General features: G+C 48.8%; 1 protein-coding gene across 5 annotated transcripts in view; it reads right to left on the bottom strand.

The window, feature by feature from the left end:
• PHC2 (polyhomeotic homolog 2) overlaps window positions 1–20,181 on the bottom strand; it is a 102,426-nt gene that overhangs the window by 19,254 nt on the left and 62,991 nt on the right. For 3 of the 5 annotated variants that reach the window (XM_073792390.1, XM_019938164.3, XM_073792398.1), the window contains 2 exons: window positions 8,562–8,980; window positions 8,126–8,291 (listed from right to left, as the gene is read on the bottom strand). The exons of 1 other annotated variant lie outside the window; for it this stretch is intronic. In XM_073792390.1, coding sequence (XP_073648491.1) covers window positions 8,126–8,291; window positions 8,562–8,980 — 585 coding nt within the window. Of the gene's footprint in view, window positions 1–3,667; window positions 3,956–8,125; window positions 8,292–8,561; window positions 8,981–20,181 lie in introns of those variants that run through there. One more of the 5 variants, XM_019938163.3, reaches the window with a different exon arrangement.

Genomic DNA, 20,181 nt, shown 5'->3' with positions numbered 1-20,181 from the left:
TAGCTAAACTCAAATTGAAATTTTTAAATAAGTCAATGCTTAAAATGAAACCTGCATCTATTTGAATTGTGAATAAGTAATTCAAGTTATCTTGAACAGGCCTACTTTAAACATTTTAACAGAACACATACTCAGAGTCTTTTTAACTGGTGACTCACACTGTAGTTTAAAGCATGCCATAAAAACACTGAAAACATAAATCAGTATATGTTCATACCTCTACCTTGAGGGGTAGTCCCAGCTTTGATTTCCACCAGACAAGGTGCTAAGTCACTGCAGACAGTCATTTCTGTTACTGGTACAAAGGCCTCATGAGAGTAGATTGCATAAGGCAGCCAGTCCTCACCCTGCTTTTCCACGGGGGTGGAAAACACAAAAGAATCTCTACAACCACTTTTGTGAGATTCCTCCGGACCACAGAAAATCATCATCTTCATCTTCCAGTTGCAAAATGGTACAAAAGAAAGGGAATAAAAGAGAAGCTATGCTTCTATGAAGGTGTCTCATTTCCCTACTCTCAACTCTAGTAGATGTATCTTTTCAGGAGAGAATCTTTTTCAGGATGGGACCAAATCTGTCTGGAGAGTAAACGGCACTGCACAGCTGGGAGAACTTTAATATAAACTTGGACTGACCGAGAGGAAGAAAAAACCCTCGGTGAGTGTCACACTAACACCGAGCAGCGTTACCAGAAAGGGAGCCACCATCCTACTCCCTAGTTTTTTCAACTTAAATTTTATGTTGGTTTACTGATCCATGCTAGCTCAAAGTGAAGGACTTTGATAGGAAGGGGGTGAACTTAATTCAGCAAATAGTTACCGAATGCCTAGTGTGAGGCCTAAAGCCCAAAGGAGGGCAGAGACTTAGAGGAAGCGTCTAAGGCAGTTGAGTCATCCTCTTCACACATTCACAAAGAGATAAAAAGACACTCAAAACCTCAGGTAAAGGTTCTTAATTCTGAGATAGCAGTCATTTTTTTCCCCCCTAAAACAAGAAAACCTAGGGAGGGGATGGCCTAAGTTAGAGCATGCAAGGCCAGAGGCAAGAACAGGTCAATTTTATAAAATCGTCTATCTATTCCTCTTTTTCTCTTTCCCACTGAAAGATCCAAGGGATCCAAAGTATCTGAGACAGGAAATGAGTAAGGCAGGAAAAAGGATGTGGTCTGAAAAAGAGTGGATCCTGGGGCTGAGCCAGAGCAAGGCACAGGCACAGGGTCACAGATGGGGGAAGGGGCCTTGGTAGCAGGAAGAGAAGTCTCAGGGTCAATCAGCTTAGACTAGAAGGTCAGTGACAGAGGAGGTATGTCTGGAGAGGCAAGCATAACAACACCTTCCTAAAAGGTTATCCTCCATTGAAATGCAGAGGAACAATGGCTGAAGAGACCTACAGCCAGGAGAATCATTACTGGGACAGAAGGAAGAAGAGCTGGAGTTTCCTCCTTACTTTGAGGAAGTGGAAATAATATATGTTGAGTGCATCTGACAAAGGTAAATTCGAAAGTAAGCCAGGACCTGGAAGAGAAGTGGACAGGGCTGGGAGGTGAGTGCATGATAAAATACCAACATTCATTACGTACCTATGTGCCACCTATTAATAAAACAACAGCTTAAAAGGGGTGGGGGGGAGGAGAAGGCGATGAAAACAGGAGCTACCTCTCACAAAAATGCAGTTGGACAACTGAGAAAGCCAACTCAAGAACAACAGAAAAGTGGCAAGATTAACGCTGGAGAAAAAAGGCATCTATTCTTCCCGATGTGTATGGACAAGCCTGGTAACAGATCTTGGGTGGGCTGAGAGGCAGAGCTCACGTGATAAGAGTGCCTGGAAAGGGCAGGTGCCACACGAGCACCACTACCCATCTGCTGGGCCCTCTGAAGAAGCCAGCCCTTGTGAAGGAGCCAAGCCAGAGGCTCTGGTTCCCGCCTTGCCAGGGCTGGAACTTAGGTAAAGAAACAGTGGGACACACTGCATCAGCTGATTCAAAAATGTGGCTATTTCGAGATATAGATCCAGATGTTGGGGGCTAAGTGAAAAAATCACTTTTACATTCTCCACAGTGCCTAGGATGATGCTTTACACGAGGCAGGAGCCTAATGAAGGTGTGTGAAATCTGAGCGGAACCAAAACTACTTAGCTGTGCAGGTATCTTAAGATCCAAGACAGAATCTCCTGCCCTGTAACCAACACAGTAAGTTTCTTTCTTTCTATTCTGGAGTCAACATGATATGAAGCCCTGCATCCCATGTGACCTCAACTTAAGCCCTAATCAATAGACGCTGCCACAGGTCTGAGGCCCTCTACCGGAATAAAAAATGGGGAGGGCAGCGGGGGCAGACATATAGGAGCAAGAAGGAATTTCCTTGCCTCATTAGCCTGCAATTTTCAGACTCATCTAGAAATCCTAGCAGTTCCAACATTTGGGTTGACTCGGGGGTGGGGGGGGGGATGAAAAATCCCAGGTGAATGATAATTGGATTACCCAGTTATGCCCCAGAGCCAAATGGCTGGAAAAGGCCAGGACAGCAGGGCCTGATATGGTGAAAATGACATTATTTTCTAAACCAAAAATCGAGACACTTGGTTGATAGACAACGTGATAGAATATTTTAAATTGGGGTTGTCCTAGAAAAATTGGGGACATATGGTGGATTTAGGTCGGTAGCTTATTTCACAACAAGGGATCCTCTGGGTCCAATATGCTAATGGAAGGGGATTAAAGATCTAGGATGGGAGATATCTAAGGGGAGAGCTGTCACTAAGTTGTTTAGCAGGAAAAAGAATAAAAGAACGTGTCTCTGTAGGCAGCATGGGAAGAAAGTCAACATTCTAGGTATGGAGCAGGAAGGAAAGGAAAGTTGATCAGAACTGAAAGTATGTCAGTGAAATGTGTTCAGGTCGAAAAGGCAGCCTTGCGGGAGGGATGGGGAGGACTGGGACGGCCGGGGTATCACTGGCACAAACTGGTATCCAACAATACAGGAGCTGGGGACTACGAGTTCACACTGTAGGTTCACCATTGGTTTGCAACTTGATCTTGGGCAAATTATTTCCCTCTCTCTGGACTTCAATTTAAATAAAGAATCTCACAAGTCCCGATTTTAATGTAAAGAATCAACAATACAATATGCCTTCATTTGGCACGGGAAGGAGAGAAAACGCTCTTCTAAAAATGGAAGAGAGGATAGACACAGAACAGCTTGTCCCTTTCCATCCAATTAAAAGCTTCGTGAGACTGAACTAGATTAAAAACAAAACTCTCCAGCTAAGCCGCAGGCCTCCAAGATAGGCAGTCCCCTACCCAGAGGGTACAGCGGATGCCAACAGCCCTGTCCCTAAGCGGACCGTCCATCCCCGGTAAAGCGCCGCCCCGGAGGCCCGAGGCCGGGGTGGGGGTGTGCGGGGACACACGGAAGCGTCTGGCACGCCGAAGGTGACACAGCGGCTGCCGGGGAAGTGCGGGGCAGGCAGGGTCCCCGACGAGGGGGGAGGCGCAGGACACCTCCCCGGCGTCGGGAGGGCGAGAATCGCGGGCTGGCACGGCCTGGCAGCCGAGTAGGCCCGGGCCGGGAGTGGCACCGGAGGGCGGTGCCCGGTGTCCAGTGCGACGAGAGCGGGCCGCGGTACCCCTCCTGGCGAGAACCCCTCCCCCGCCACGGGCACTGACCTGTCCAGGGCCCGGCTGGGCCTGGCCGGGCGGGGCCTACGCAACCCCTCGGCCGGGCGCCGCCTCGCGCGGGGTCCCGGGCCCGGGCGGGCCGCCTCCTCTCCGCCGCGAGCCTCCGAGCCGGGGCCCGGGGCTGCCGCGGCGCATCCGACCGTACCGGCCGGGCCGGCGTCCACAAAGGGCGGCGGGGGCGCGAGGCCGGGGCGGGGGTGCGGGCGGCGGCGGATTGCGCGCGCGCGGCGGGCGCTCGAGGGCTGCAGCCGCCGCGGAGACAATGCGGCGCGTCCCGGCAGGGCTCCCGCGGCCGCCTCCGCCGGGGGCGGGGCGAGGCGGGGGCGGGGCATGGGCGCGCGGGGCGGGGCCTCAGGGAGGCGGGGCGCCGGCGCGGAAGCCGGGCCGCGCGCTTCCTTTGTGCGGCCGCGCCGGCCCCGCCCCGCGCCCTTTGGAAGGCGCGGGGGGGGCTGGCGGCCGGTTAGGTACGTAAGGGTTCTGTTTAAGGAGGCGGGCGCCGCGCCACGCCAATGTCCGCTCTCGCCCCGTCAAAAGTCCCCCGTGCGGTGGTGGACTCCCGCCTGGCCAAGTCGGAGGCAGGAAGAATAACGACTAGCAGTAATTGAGTGTTGAATATGTGTCAAGCCGTACATGCACGCACTTCCTCTCAGTGTTCACAATAACCCCACAAGTAGTCGTTATCCTCCCCACTGGGAACTGAGGATCAGAGAAGTTAAGTAATGACCAAAGTGACCCAGTTACACCTCCATAAACGGGGCTAATGCCGTCTCTTTAGGTTTACTGTGCAGGCTAACTGAGAGCATTTATACAAATTGCCTGCAGTGCCCGGCACACGGAGCCCAATAAATGTTACTTCTCTTCCTAAACCACGCTGGATTAAACTGAATTGTCGGGAAAGCACCTTCATTCAGTAGATATACTAGAGCTTGTGAGACTCACAAGTCTCACTGCACCCCCATCCCCCAGGCTTTATGCCGAATACTTGCCCCGAATTTCTCTCTCCATGCTTGACTTCTATTTCCAACATTTTCTCATATTCTTACCTTTCTTAGCATTCATATCCCCAGCCCTTTCCCCTCAGGCCTCATCCCTTTACCTTTGTTTCCACATTTTACATTTATTTTATATTCCCCGATCGTTTAGTTTGCTCCCTTTCTCTTTCCCTCGTTCCCCCCACCCCATTTTTCAAATTTTCAAAGCCTTCTTTCATTAATATGCACATTTCCTCCCCCTTTCCGCCTTTGCATTTCTTACACTTACATTTTGTTCTATGAATGCTCGGCCTCTCTGTCCCCCAAACATGCCTACACTCCTGCCTCCCTTCCTTTACTTCACCAGTCCCTTCTCCCCAATGCCACATGTCCAGGTCCTACCCATCCTTCATGGTCTAGACCCAAGAACAGTGGCTGGCAAACTTTTTCTATAAAAGACCAGATAGTAAATATTTTAGACTTGGCAGGCCATGTGGTCTCTGTTGCAACTACTCAACTCTGCTGTTGCAGCAGGAAAGCAGCCACAGACGACACTACCTGAATGAATGTGGCTGTGTGCCAATAAAACTTTATTTATGGACACAGAAATTCGGATTTCGTATAATTTTCTTGTATCACAAAATATTCTTCTTTTTTTGAGTCTTAAAAAATTTTTTTAATGTAAAAACCATTATTAGCTTGTGGGCTGTACAGAAACTGGTGATGTGATGAATTTGGCCCTCAGGATGTAGTTTGCCAACCCTCGCTCTAGAACAATGCCACTTCCTCCCTGCAATCTATCCTGATAATCTCTACTTGGCAGTAACTTTTCTCTCTTACCTTTTAAAGCATTTACCCATAATCGTTCTATGCCATTTATCATATCTTAGTTTTTACTGTATTTTTTTCCTGTGCACTTCTCATCTTTCCCAGAGGACTTTAAGCTCCTTGAAGGTAGGGTACAGACCTTATTTCTCTATGCATTTACTACCTTCCACCCCACAGTACTTTGCACAGAGCAGGCATTCAAACATATACAGAATGAATATTTAAATCTTGGGTGGTTGACAATTGTTTCCACTGTGCAAAACTTACTTTTCTCATGAGATAGAACCTCAGGAGCAAGATGCTTTGTTATATGTGTATCATCTAGATTAGATTTCAGAAAGAGATTTTTGAGAGCTTTCTAGACAAGATGAAGAAAGGGAGGCAAATGTCAGTTCATTCAGAGGTTGTTGGATAACAAATACTTGAACAAAGGCTGTTGATTATCACCAACCTGCAGACAGGGGATATGTCTTCAGTCAGGTCCTATTCAATATTTCGATCAGCAAATTGGTTAAAGACAAAGAAAACACGCTATATAATTTACGGATGGCAAAGTTAAGCAGAGGAGTTAGTATAATGAGTGACAAAATTCAGATATAAAACATTCCTGCCCCACCACTTATTCTTGCTGTGCCTCAGTTTTCTTATCTTTAAAATGGGCATGATAAAAGTTCCTGCTTCAGAGGGTTACTGTCAGGATTAAATGAGGAAATGCATGTAAAGCTGGTAGAGAGGACTCATTAAATGTTAGCTGTTAAGCATTACCATTTTCTGGCTAGCCTGGAACTGTGGGCTAAATTCACAAGATAACGTTTAACAGATATAATTAATCATGTTTTGGCTCACAATATAAATTGTACAAGTTTGAGATGGAAGAGACCTGAAGTGATAGCAATCCATGTAAAAAGAAACCACAAAAACAAAGACAGAAACAAAAACCAAACCCAACCCCTCTGGAATTCAGGTGACACAGTGCTCGGTGAACTAAGGGTATCATTCCCCTGGGTCAGGGGAGTTAAAGTGGGGCCATAGGTGCAATGTCGTGCTGAAGGCAGGTAAGGGAATTACCCCTGGAGCCAGAATCATGGTGCTGCCCTTTCATAGCTCTGTGAACTGGAGCCTCTTCAAGCTTTTGTTTCCTCCTCTAAATAATGGGGCCAATAATATTTATCTCTCAGGGTTATCATGAATGAGTAAAGGAAAACTTAGAGCAGAACTTGGCACATAGGTGTTCAACGAATTTTAGCTCCTCTCTACCATACCATGCAGATCTGTCCCTTGAAGGGTTATAAAGCTAAGTCCAGGTGCCAACCTAGGGTGACTGCGCCTTTTTGTATTTGGAATTAATGTGCTTCATTTTGGGGATCACATTTTAAGGGAATTAGTGGAGAGGTAGAATGTAGCTAGACAAGAATGATCAGCATGGTGGGAATGGGAGGTCTGGATGTGTGATAGGTAGAAAATGAAATAAATCTCAGATATTTAGCCTGGAGATTTTCTCTTTTTTTAATGGGGGAGAGGAAAGAGACATGATAACTGTCTATACACACTGTAGGAGATGGACAATCCACAGGACAGAATCACAGCCAGTGGTGGGAGTTCCACAAGAGCAGATTTTGGCTTAATTTGAAGAGCAACTTTCTGATAATTAGAGCAATCCTACAATGGAATGGGCTGCTTTTCAAAATGGTGAGCTCCTTATCATTGCAAGTTTGCCAAGAGAATGCTGACCTCCTTGCTGTCTTTTAATTTTTCTAATGGTTTTTTCTTCATATTCCTTTGCTTTCCTTTTCCTTGAGTCCACCCTCCATTCCTTATAGGACATTTATAACTACTTTGTCCCAAAGTACTTTTCTTCTCACTCCTCCTTCTTCTGTTTTCCAAACCCCTTTTCTCTTGGTTCTCCCCACCCCACTCCCAGCACACATTTAGTCCAATGATGGAACTGCCTCCCTGAGTTGTAGGCAGCCCATGGCCCAGAATGTCTCTGAGATCTGGGCCAAGATTGCTGTGCACACTGGCAGAGAAGGAAAGGAAAGCGAAGGGATCACTGTGGAGGCAGAGGTACTGCTGTGATTCTCTCGTCAGGGTAGAGGGGTCAGCAGAGTCTCCTAAAACCCAGGTCTAGGAGAAGCCCGCCTGTCCCTGAGCACTCACAGACAGAAGGTGGGGATCCCAGAGCTGAGCACCGTTCCTTCAAAGGTGATTTCCGTGAGCTGAATCCCCTCCTAGTTCCCCCTAAGCATTTCCCTCATCTCTGCACTACACAGCCACCTTGTCATATTGCCAAATTCAAGAACGCACTCTCATACCAAGCAGAGCAGAGGATTGAGACAACTGGATCCCTGGGGGAACTCTCAACCCGGCATACGGATATGCAGGTACATCTGACAGCAATGACAGGCAAGCCTCATCTAGAACTTTCAATTCTCCTTTTCTTTCTCCTTTATGCCTTCTGGGTCCCCTTTCTTTGTCCTTGCGTCATCTTCTCAATCCTCTCTCTGTTTCCACCTACCCAGCTTCTTTCTTGCTTCTTGGGGCTTGGAGTAGTTTCCCTCCCATTCTAGATGCCCAAGTGAGATGTGCCAGGGGGTGGCAAGGAAGACAATGCTCTCCCCTCCCCCGAGGGCCCCGCTACACTTCATACCATGAGCTGGGGACTGCTGGATGTTCGGGCTCTTGGGTACAGGCAGGCCACCTGGCATGGCAGTGACGATGGCTTGCTGATGCGGTGGTGGGCCAGACCGAGTCTCAGGCCCACTCTTCTCTCTAGGTACCACTTCCTTCCAGTCATCGGGGGTGCACTGCTGGGGCTGTTAAAGGACAGGACAGAGATGATCTTCTCGTGAATTGCCTCTACATTCCTGGACACGTCCCCCGTTTCCATGGAGCTTGGGTAGAAGGCAAGGACATTAAGATTCAGCTAGCCCCAAATTAGGGAGAGGCCCCTTTTCTTTCTTGGACTACTCAGAGAGGACTTCGACACTCAGCCCACCCAGACACACATCCAAATGGGGGCCGCGGGATTGCCTGAGCCGTGTCCTCCCGCTTTGTTCTCTGGACCTCGGGCTCAGCTTACTCACCACTGGCGAAGCAGGTTGCAGTTGTAAGATGACAGCCGAGGCATGCTGGAACCTGTGTTGAGGGGTGTGAGACAGGCCCTCAGGGTATCCATTGTGAGGCTCGACATCTGGCATGGGAGGGTGGCACTGCTGAGTGCTGCCAGGCTTGTGCAGGTTGGCAGCGGGACACTGGAGAGGCAGGGTGGATGGGACTGGGCCTAGCGGCATGGCATGGGCTTCGGGGCCGGGCTGCAGGGCCAGGCTTGGAGGGACCGAGGCCAGCTGGGGGTGGGACGGGGCTTGGAGCGCTGGCCGTGATGCCTGGGGCGGCGGCGGCTGTTGTGATGCTTGCTGTTGCTGCTGCTGGATCCCAAACTGGGGCTGCAGGTGCTTTGAGGACGGCTGGGAGAGGAGCTGGTGTGGCTGCAGCTGAGCATAGGCTGAAGAGGGGGAGGCCAGGTTAGGTGGCATGGCTCGGTCTCACCTTCTGCTGTGCCCCCTCCCACATCCACATAAAGAAGGCTTTCCAAACTCGGTGTTCTTGCTTTCATCTCTTTCCTCTTTCACCTAGAGCCTGGCTGGACCATTGCCATGGCCTGGCCTTCTCTCTCTGTTTTCTTGCTTTCTTCCTATGCCGAAACATTGGGCCCTTGGCTGTCCCTCAAAGGCCAATGCAAAGCTCACCTCCTCTGTGAAGCCTTCTTTGATCATTCCAGCGGCTGAGAGAAACACTGGATTCTGCAGTGTGCTATGTTCTCTCTCCTCCACGCCCTTCACTCGCTTTTCTCTGGGCCTGCGACAGGTGCAGGCTCCCATCGCCCAGCCCAGCTCTGTAAGGCTGGATCTTATTCACCCTACTGCTGCTCAGTCTGGGCCCCTTCCAGGGAGTGCCAGTTGCACACACGGTCCTCAGGCTCTGTGGGGAAGCAGCCTGGGATGGACCACTGGTTCCTTCTGTTACCCAGTGGGGGACCTTGGGCTAGCTGCTTAACCTCTCTAGGCCTCAGCTGCCTTGTCTGAGAACCAGAAACAAAAATAGTTCTTGCCCAGAAAGTTGTAAGGATGAAAGAAGAAAAATGCTGTGCGACTAAAACGAGAAAAAAATGACATAATGTGCACAGCACAGTGCCTGGCCCACGGTCATCGTCAGTCATTTAATTCATATATTCAATCACATAAGTAAAATGATTATTTCAGCCTTGGCTTAGGTTCTGAGCATCCTGGGCTCACCTCTACCATAATGACGTGTCTCGCAATGCATTATAATTGTTTCTTGGCTGTCTTCCCTTCCAGATCGTGAACCCCTCATGATCAGAAATGATCACATATCTCTTTATCCAGAACCTTGCATGATGCCTAATATTAGATGGGGGCTAAATAAATAAACAAACAGGGCTTTCCTGGTGGCGCAGTGGTTGACAGTCCGCCTGCCAATGCAGGGGACACGGGTTCGTGCCCCGGTCCGGGAAGATCCCACATGCTACACAGAGCGTCTGGGCCTGTGAGCCATGGCCGCTGAGCCTGTGCATCCGGAGCCTGTGCTCCACCACGGGAGAGGCCACAGCAGTGAGAGGCCCGCGTACCGCAAAAAATATATATATATATATATAATAAATAAATAAATAAACATATTGTCCTGAACTGGAATTCATGTGTGTCATGCCTTATAGACAGAAGGGGCTCAGGAAATTCAGCTCAGAGACTGACTGTCCTCAAGCCGCTCACTCTCTGCCTAGTGGCATCCAGGCCCGCTTAGCATGAGGATTGCTCAGCTGAATCTGTCCTGCCTAAAAGCTGTCCTCTGCAGGGACTCCCACAGCTGGAGAGCCGGCAGAGAGATGTTGTGCCGTGCCAAAGCACAGAGGGCCACAGCTGGAAGCTCACAAATGGATTTTTACAACCAAAGGCTCCCAGCCAATGAGGGGAATGCAAATTCTGGGTCCTGAGCTAACACTTAAAAAGGATCCTGTGACACAGGTGCAAAGTAAGCAGATTTCAAACAGAGTTAGGGGAGGTACCTTTTTTCTTGAATTCTGTCCATTTACAAGCAAGTTTCCAACTATCTCATCACAACCCAACACAGAGTTCCAAGCAGAATGCCAATAAGAATGGAAAGGAGAGGACAGAAATGAGGTGGTAAGGAGAAACAAAATGGTCCTTGGTGACTGACTGCTGTAGGCAGAGGAGGGAGTATGGTTGGCCCACGGGCTGTAACCTGGATGACAGGGAAAGATGGGAGGGGGAAACACGGACGGCCATGACGTTTTGAGAGACATGTGTGGGGCTTGAGGTGATGGTAGAATGTCCAAATGGGAATTGCCGGCAGGCATTTGGTGATTACGAATCGCCCCTGACCTCACCCTGAGCCTTGTCCCCTAATTTCACCTTGAATAGCTCAAACTTAACAATCAGGCCAAGATTGCTGGTCAGGCAAACTTAATAATCAGGGATTTTTAAGATGGCCGTTGTTAGGACACTGGAGAGATACCGCAGATGCCACGAAGTGCCTGGCTAGTCTCCAGAGGCTAAAAAGTTCTGCAGAATGATGGGCAGCGTCACTGAAGACACAAGTAAAACTTGTTCTCCCTTATTACAAAACCATTCATTCCTGCCGGGGGAACAGAGTCCCTCTAGGGGATGCCGGTCTGAGCTGAGAGCTGGAGATGGTGCAGCTCAGAGAGGCTAGGAGAGTCAGAGGCTTGTCCCGCTATCCACTGGCTGTGTGGCCTGAGACGGGTCCTTTTCCTTCCCAGGGCTTCGGGGTTTTAACTGTGAGACAAGAGGTTTGGACTAGCGATTATACAATCTGATGGGGGTGGCTACCATAGGAAAAGAGTTTAAAATTCAGGATTTATAAGGTGGAAAAGGGAAGGTTAGAGAAGAAGGGTCTAGATCTATAGACCATAAAGAGTGTAGTTAAGCGCAGTACACCTTTGTTTACCAAGATTGGGAGAGGCAACTGTTGGCTTCGCGGCCCTCGATCCTGGGGCCTCCTCTCTGTCCCACTCTCTCCCCGACCCCGTGCTGCATGTGGAAACCCTAAGGCCATTGTTTTAGAACAAATGATGCTAGTATATGCCAAGGCTGGAAACAAAGTTCATGACGGCTTCGATAAGTTCACAGATCAAAGACCCCAGGGTATTTTGAGGGGAGTGTACATCCTTAACCTTTCAAGGTTAATAAAAAGCCAAGACCATGATTTAACTCAGACATTATCCTGGGTCAAATTCCTTTCATTTAAAGTGTTGTAATAGCTTTCTACTTGGTCTAATTCCTGTTTCTTCTCTCTATAATCCACATTGTAGATAGATCACAAATGAATCTTCCTAGTGCACAGATCTGATCCCTGATTAAAAGCCATCAGGGACTCTCCTTTATCTGAGGTTACCTAAAGATCCTGACATTCAAGATCTTCTCACAACATAAACTAACCTTTCAATTTTTATTATTTCTTTGATCCAAGCAATCTTTTCTGTCCACTGTCCCCTGGACGGAAGTTTGTGCCTTGTCTCATACTGTCTAGAGGGCCATAAATCAAATTCTCATCGTCCCTGTCCTCCTGTGGGAGGCTGGGCAAGTCACTGGACCTCCCTGAACCTCTGTGCCATCAGCTTTAAAGTGGGAGTAACGATGATACCTATACCTCATAGTTATCTCAGTAAATGACTTATCTCCCCTTGATAGGCGGAAGTTAGGATTTGTTTCCTCCAAAGTGCCTGGAATTTAGTAGACGCTCAATCAGTGTTGCTGAATGAATGAATGACAACACGGTGGGACTCCAGCTTGCTTGTCCCGCAGAACTTTTCCTCTTCAAAGTCAGAATATGGATGAAATGTGGGTAACCCCACAGGCCATTTTGTTTTTTTTGTGGTACGCGGGCCTCTCAGTGTTGTGGCCTTTCCCGTTGCGGAGCACTGGCTCCGGATGCGCAGGCTCAGCGGCCATGGCTCACGGGTCTAGCCACTCCGCGGCATGTGGGATCTCCCCGGACCGGGGCACGAACCCGTGTCCCCTGCACTGGCAGGCGGACCCCCAACCACTGCGCCACCAGGGAAGCCCGGCCATTTTGGGTTTATCAGCACTCTGGTTTATTGAAGGCTCTCCTCCTGTCCAACCTCTGCTCACCACCTTCCTGCCCTCACCTTCACCCACCCTAACTTCTCTGCTCATCGTCTGTACAACATCACTCCCCTCGTGCCTTTTTGGCTTTGATTTCAGTGCTTCCGTTTTCTGGAATGCCCTCCTTCCACTTCAGTGATCTCAGTAAAGCATAAGTTTCTTTGGCCCAGGCTCAGCTCGTGTTTTCTCTCTTTGCCTTAACCCTCCATTATGGGTTTTCCCTCAGAAGTCCTGAACACTTTGTTTCTTTGATTCATTTGTGATTTAACATGTACTATCTTGTATATGTATTTCATTGATTCTTAAAGATCGATTCTTAGCCCCCCACCTCCACTTTAACATCTTTTGAGTTGGGATGCATATTACAGTTGATGATGTTGGTTTAATTGGTAGTGCTTTTCTTTCTTAGAGTTAAAAAAATAATGGTGTGTCTTACCATCAGTGGTGTCTTAAACTGGAATACTTTTATGCTCTTATGAGTTTATTTCCTATCTATCCGACCAGACTAGATGCTTTTTGAGTTAAAGACTTGTTTTACGTTTTTTTTTAAACTTAAAAGATGTGCTTTAATTGAACTAGGTTTTTAATGTTTCTTTTCCCTTCCACATTGTCCAACATAATCATCTACGTCTGTGGATGCATAGCAACTGTCTGCTGCTGATCCTGGTGAGATCGATGGATTCTCCTCCCTCTCCCACGCCCTCCCGGCTCAGCGTGGGGTGGTGAAGGTGGGCACTTCCCACTGAAGCCACAATACCAGAGGAGGCCACATCCCTCTTCACTACAGCTAGGATGGGGCATATCGGTTTATGAAATATGAATGCACAGAAATCACTCTGGACCTTTATTTTTTCCTACAGTCCAGTAGCTTCATTTCTCGCTTGTATCTATTTTGGCTCCCCATCCCCTGCAGCTGGAAAGCTCACTGCTTCTAAGGAACAAAGGGTTGGTTCCATGGGACCTCAGCCACGGCTTTGGAAGGCCTCATCAACCCTTTCTGTCAGGGAGCAGAGGAGGAGCAGGCCTAGGGCCTCAAGAAATTAGGGCCCAGTTAAAAAGGAGAGACTCCAGGCAATGCTCATCTTCCCATCTGGTGCTCTAACCTTGACGGCCTCCTTAGAATCTGAAGAGACCAATTCACTGTTCCCCAAACAGTTGGTTGTTAGCAACAAGAGGATTAAGGCCCCCATGCAGGAGGGCTGGCTGTGACGGCTTACTGGCACGCCCCCTTCGCTGCATCCGCTGCCAGAACTTGTGATCAGTAATGGATCTCGGTTGATCCCAAGTCCTCACAGATGCAGGAAGCAGCTCACTGTCCAGAAATGCTGGGACTCTTGTCTCAAAGTACATGGGAGCTGCAAGCATCCCAGTTGTAGGCTGGAAGTTTGCTCAAACACTTATTTTTCTCTGATCTGCAATACTTGACTAGAGTTTGGAGTTACCTGGACCATGGGTGAGAGGAGGGTGCCTGTGAGAGAGGAATGGCATAACTTTTTACAACCCACTACTCTTCAAGGTTTAGAGAGTTAAGTGAAGAGATACTTTCAACCATTCATTCACTCAACAAACATTACTAAGTACCTACTATAGACCAAATACCATGTTTGGCACTGGCTAAAACATGGTCCCTAGAATAGGTTACAGTTTGGTCAAAGAGAGAGCTGGAAAACAGTATTGGTATAACCTGGTAAATGTTATGACAGGAGATAAGTACAGACTACGGAGAATACAGAAAAGGGGATTCAGCTTGGGAAGGAAAGCAGAGAAGGCTTCCCAGAGGAAGTAAGTGTTTAGCATGACTCAGAGTTCAGGAGATGCTGAAAGGAAGAGCATGTGGGAAGACTTGGAGGCATTGTATACCCCGGTGCTTTCAAGGACCCACAGGGCATCCTGTACAGCTGAACCCGGGACGACTATGCAGGAGCAGCCAGAGAAGAGGCAAAATGATGGGTGGGTCTAAATGATGCCAGCGCTCTCCAGAGGCTGCTCATCTCCAAAGATGTCTCATGTGATCAGGCCTCGGGGAGGGACTGAGATTGAGGATGACTCTAGAGGTCAGAGTCCCACATACATAAGTAGACAAGAAAGCTCCTTTTAGGAAAACGGAAAGCAATAGCCACGTGAATCTTCCTGGATGCAGTCCTTCCAGGCTGAGGGGTAGGAGGAATAGGAGAGGGGAAATAGAGCTAAGGGAATTTCCCCATAAGAGGAAACAAGTTTACAAAAACAGGGTTGCTGACCTCAGGGGCACTCTATGGTGGGCTGTCTATGGCTTAATGTCTTCAGACCTGCTCTGCAACTACCTGGCAAAACCACCAAATATCCTCTGTGAGCAGGATTCCTTATAAGGCAGCTTGCAGCATTAGAAAAGAAACTATCCGGGCTTCCCCAGTGGCGCAGTGGTTGACAGTCCGCCTGCCGATGCAGGGGACGCGGGTTCGTGCCCCAGTCCGGGAAGATCCCACATGCCGGAGCGGCTGGGCCTGTGAGCCATGGCTGCTGAGCCTGTGCGTCCGGAGCCTGTGCTCCGCAACGGGAGAGGCCACAACAGTGAGAGGTCCGCGTACCGCAAAATAACAAAAAAAAAAAAAAAAAAAAGAAAAGAAAAGAAACTACCCATCCTTGGTAGAGGGATGAGAATACAGCATAAGTGGCTAAAGGTGTTGGTTTTAGAGTCAGACAGATCTGGTTTGAATCTTGGTTCTGCCACCTGTAGGCTGTGCAACTTAAGACAAATTGTTTAACCTCTCTGAATCTTGACTTCCTGTTCTGCAAATGGTGATATATACTTCATAGAGTAGTCGTTAGTATCAAATGGAATATTATGCTTCAACCACAAAGAGGAGAGGTTCCCTGCCTTTGTTCATACTGAGAAGATGCACAATAAATGGTGGCTATTCTTAAAATACTACCTGCCATTTGTATATTGTTTTGAACTTCTCAAAGCATTCTCATAATTTGAGTCTCATTTATTCTTTACAATAAGCCTCTGAGGCAAATGGGCGGTATTCCCACTTTACAAGCAAGGAGAGAGTTGTTTCTGAGAGACTTCCACAGTGCAGCAAGTTCCGGGGAAGTTGGCTTCAACTGACAGATGAGGCATGGTGCTTTGTATCTCACAAATGCTCAAAAAATGCTGACGGGTGAGTGAATGGAGCAGTCAGCGAGCTCAAGTTGAAACGGCAAGCCTTCAAGTCTTAGCTGGGGGCTGTTGAGAACTTTGGAGGTAATCTTGGAGGAGTGGACGACGAAGGGGGAGTGTTATGCCAGAAGGTGGGGACGTAGAAGGTCCGTGCGGGTCAAGTAAGTTACAAAGGTGGGCGGGGGGTAGTGGGGAAGGGTCTATGTGAGGAAGCTGGGAGCGATGAGAGTGGTTCAAGGGGCAACTGGGGGGTCTTGAAGGCTCCCACCCCAGAGTCAGAGTCAGTCGGTCAGAAGTCATTAATGTGCTAATGGTTGGATCCCTCCTGTGACTGACAGAGTAGGAAATAAATACCCAGCGAAGGTTTCTAAACAAGAAAGGAGTCTCTGAGGAAGGTGATGCTGGCAGCTATGAGCAGGATGTTCTCGTGGTCAGTTAAGCCTCGTATGGTCAGCAGGCCTTAAGCAAAGCCGGGAGCCGACACGTAGGAAATATGGTCAGAACCTGGTGATAAACTGGGCGGTGATGGAGGGTGGGAATAAGCAGGGAAAGGGAACGGATATCTACTGTGAGCCTACTCGGTAGATATCTGATCACTTCTGCAGGCCATCTCATCCATTTTTACAGTCTGTTGTAAATATAACCATTTTTGTTTTACAGATGAAGAAATCGAGATTTACAGAGATTAAGTAACTTGATGACAGTCATAAAACTAGTTAAGTGATGAAGCTGGGGTCTGAAACCACATCTAACTCCGAAGTCTATGCTTTTCCCATTATAACACCCTGCCTCTCCGATGAAGGAAAATGAAGTCAAAACAACCCTGAGATTGTAAGTCTGAGTCTAGGAATACCTGATGATTGTGGACAGCAGCCAGGAGCTGGGAAAGAAGGCCCTTTCTGAAGAGGAAGACTTCCGGGTTTTTGTTTTTGTTTTATTTATGAATCTCCAAATTTTAAAAATGTGTATGCTGGTGGGGTGATATCCACGTGGGCATATCCTATAGACAGTTGGAAATCTCTGGGGAGAGGGGAGGGCAGGGACGGACACGCATTGAGAAGTCATCTGTGGACAGGTGGCAGGTGTCTGAAAACGTAGGTGTCGAAGTCAAACACAAGGGGGATGGACAGAATGTTTTGGGAGCCCCACAGCTAATGGCAGTGGGGCCAGGGAAAAGCAAGGGGCAGCAGGGCCACCTACACACACAGATGGTCACAGGCACACGTGGCCGCCCTGGGCATAGTGCCTCCCAGTGCCAGCTGAGATAATCCCCCTTCAGTTCTGTTCTGGAAATGTACTCATTTTTCAAGGCACGACTCAAATTTCCATAACCCCTCTTTAGACTATACACTTGTTCAACTCTAACGCCCATATGGTTGGCATCACGTTTGGCACCTAATAGGTGCTAAATGAATACTTGTTGAGCTGAATTGAACAATTAAAGAGAGAAAAGCTATATGGAAATGGTAGTTAATTATTTTTTTCTGAGCCATATCTTCTTCATTTGTGAGATGAATAATTACTGCTAGGATTAAATGAGGTATGTAGGTTAGGCATTTAGTACAGTGCCTGGAACATGGTTGTTCATTAACTGGTAATAATAATTATTACTGGCAGCAACCATGGAAGTAACATAATAGGAGCTTAGCGTGAAGGATTTCAGGAAAGAAGGGATGCTCAACAGTTCCAAGGAACACAGTCTGCTGCTTCTCTCTCTCTCTCTCTCTCTCTCTCACCCCCCACACACACCCATAGTGAGAAATGTTCAGCAAAATATAAAAATCCTCCTCTGATATTTGCTGGCTTTCCCCCCCCCCCCGTAGTATAAGGAGGAGATGGTTAGTACTCTAAATCTGATCCTACAGTGGATAAATGAAATGACTTTCATGGCTGGTTGCATGATTTGAACATCAAAATTGTAGGGGATCTGATTCCAGCTAGATAACAGGCCCACATGCGTGTTTTGGTTTCTGCGGGATTCTCTAAGTAAAAGTGCATCTACCCTACAGTTGGGCACCTGCTTTGCGAGGGAGATATGGTACCCAGGAGTCCTGGAATCAGCACACATCACATTGTCCCACCTATCACAGACAGGATCACCACTCCCTGACACAAAACCCTCTCTGTGATAAAACAAAGCTGCTGTGTGGCAGGCCTTCCCAACAATGAATTCTCTCTCCTTCCAGAGACCTGAGGAGGGATGAAGAGACACAACAAAGACCTGGCATCTGGAGCACAATTGTGTGAAAAGGGCCCAGGCTTTTCAATGACGGGACAGTTCTCTTTTATCGCAGCATCTCCCTCCTGGCAGCCACTTTCCCCTCACCTTTGAGCCTGCATGTGCATCCAGGGCCTTGAGTTTAGCCACTAGAACGAGGACTCCAAGGACCAAGCCTCCTATCAGGAGCTGTGGCCCAGCTCCCCCAGGTCTTGGCGCCTCTGGAAGCCAGGCCCATGGGACCTTGCAGCCTGCGCCTCTTCTGCCCTCCTGGTTGGGTCCTCAGATCACCGAGAAGCCCAACCTCTCTGCTCTGCTCTCCGCCTCCTATTCCCCTCCCCCACCCACCAACCCATGCCTTTTCAGGGCATAAGGGACCTTTTCTATTTGCGGAGCCTAAAGAAGCCCGTTGCCAAGGTGACAGGAGCAGGAACAGCAGGGAGCTTGCCATGGGGGAGGGGCTTTGCCCCCAAACAGCTGTCAGTGGGAGCAGTCCCAGCTGGGACTAGAGCGTTTGCCTGCTCCGGGAGGAAACAGCCCCCAGGAGAACGCATTCCTCTCTGCTCTCCTCCCCGCACTGCCTCCGCCACAAGTCTCCACTGGTTACTCTCCCTGGGGGCAACCAGCCAGCCGGCTACAAAAATGCTCCAATAGCAAAAACCTGCCACTCTGCTCCCCATCTCTCTTTCTCTCTCTCTCTCCCTCTATCACACACCCACCCACCCACCCACACACACACGCATGCGCACGTACTCTGATCCCTCCGTTCATTCGCAGTCCCAGGCTCCTCCTGGGCAGGAGGCCAGAAGTTACCTCCTCGCTGGGGAACTGTGGCACCCAAGGCAGGTGCTGCTCCAGGCCGCCCCCCATCAGGTCAGGAGGATCATTTCAGTCTTTTTTTGTTCTAGAGGCCCTGAGAGGGTCTGCAGCATCTTAAACGTCCCTGCTGCCTTCCGTTTGGGCGTGAGGAGTGGGCTCATGGAGAGGAAGGGGTGGGAGAGGAAGGGAAGAATAGGAGGGGACAGTGGGAGACAGGAACAATGCAAAGCCTACTGATTCGTCTCACTGGGGAGACGGTCTTTGTGGTCTGCAGCTCACAGCTGCTCCATAGAAAGTTCTGGGGAACCACTGGTCTCTGTACTGCCTATAGCCACATGCTGTTAAGTCTCAGGCCACACCTGGGGCCCTGGAGCTCAGTCTGTAACTCACGGGCCTTCCCCTTTATCAGGCTCAAGAGAAGAGAGCCCTCCACTAGACTCTGTAAAACCCAGAACAGTCTTAGAACTGTCAGGCTCTTCGAGCTTTGGGTCAGGAATAAGAAAGGCCTAGGAAGCCCCACTGTAAGAACTGAGAGAGGCAAATATGGCTTGATGATTAAGAACATAGGATCTGACTCAGCCAGATGAGGAATTGGTTTCCAGTTCTGCCATGTAATACTGATGTGACTCTGAGTGACACTTATAGTAAGTTCTTGGGCAAGCGCTTTGAGCTTCAGTTTTCTCATCTGTTAAATGGATGAAAGCATCTACCTTATAGGGTTCTTTTGAAGGTCAAAAGAGGTGAGGTACATAAAAAAGCCCAGCATATTACCTAGTCTACATCAGAGGTTTTTATCCGGGCTTGTCCCCTTTCTGTCCAGTTTTCTTGAGGCCCCAGGGTTGCCTAGGAGCTTAGGAAGAACCCTAAGGACTGGTTTTTCCTTTGAAGGGTCCTTAGAATCTGGGGGGCTGGCTTAGATCTAAGGAGAGGTTACATTTTGGCCTGGGCAGAAATGGGGTTCTCAGGAAGTCCTGAAGCCCGGATGTTGCTCAAGGGTTTGTAGGTTGCATGAGAAGGTAGAAGAAATGTTAAGTTGGGCTCCTTGCTCTAGTCTCAGCTGCTATCAGCTCAGGGTAAGACCCTCCAGACTTTACCCTCTGAGCCTCAGTTTCTTTCTTCATAAAAGGAAGCAGCTAGACTAGTCTCTGGAGAAAGGAATGCCGGACAGGGAGAAACGCCTGGAGCCACAGGGCAGTCAGGCCTCTGCAGGGAGGTACCTGCTTCAGCTCAGAGTGACCACTGGAGGCTAAGACCACATCTGTCCTTGAAGCCCCAAAAGGGTGAATAAAGGACTTGAATTCAGATTCTCCCCAGCTCGCCTCCCACTGTCTGTCTAGAATACC

This window comes from Tursiops truncatus, chromosome 1 (genome assembly GCF_011762595.2).
Source record: "Tursiops truncatus isolate mTurTru1 chromosome 1, mTurTru1.mat.Y, whole genome shotgun sequence".
Classification (NCBI taxonomy): domain Eukaryota; kingdom Metazoa; phylum Chordata; class Mammalia; order Artiodactyla; family Delphinidae; genus Tursiops; species Tursiops truncatus.
Note: the sequence above shows the minus strand (reverse complement) of the source record. Positions and strands in the feature narration are given on the sequence as shown.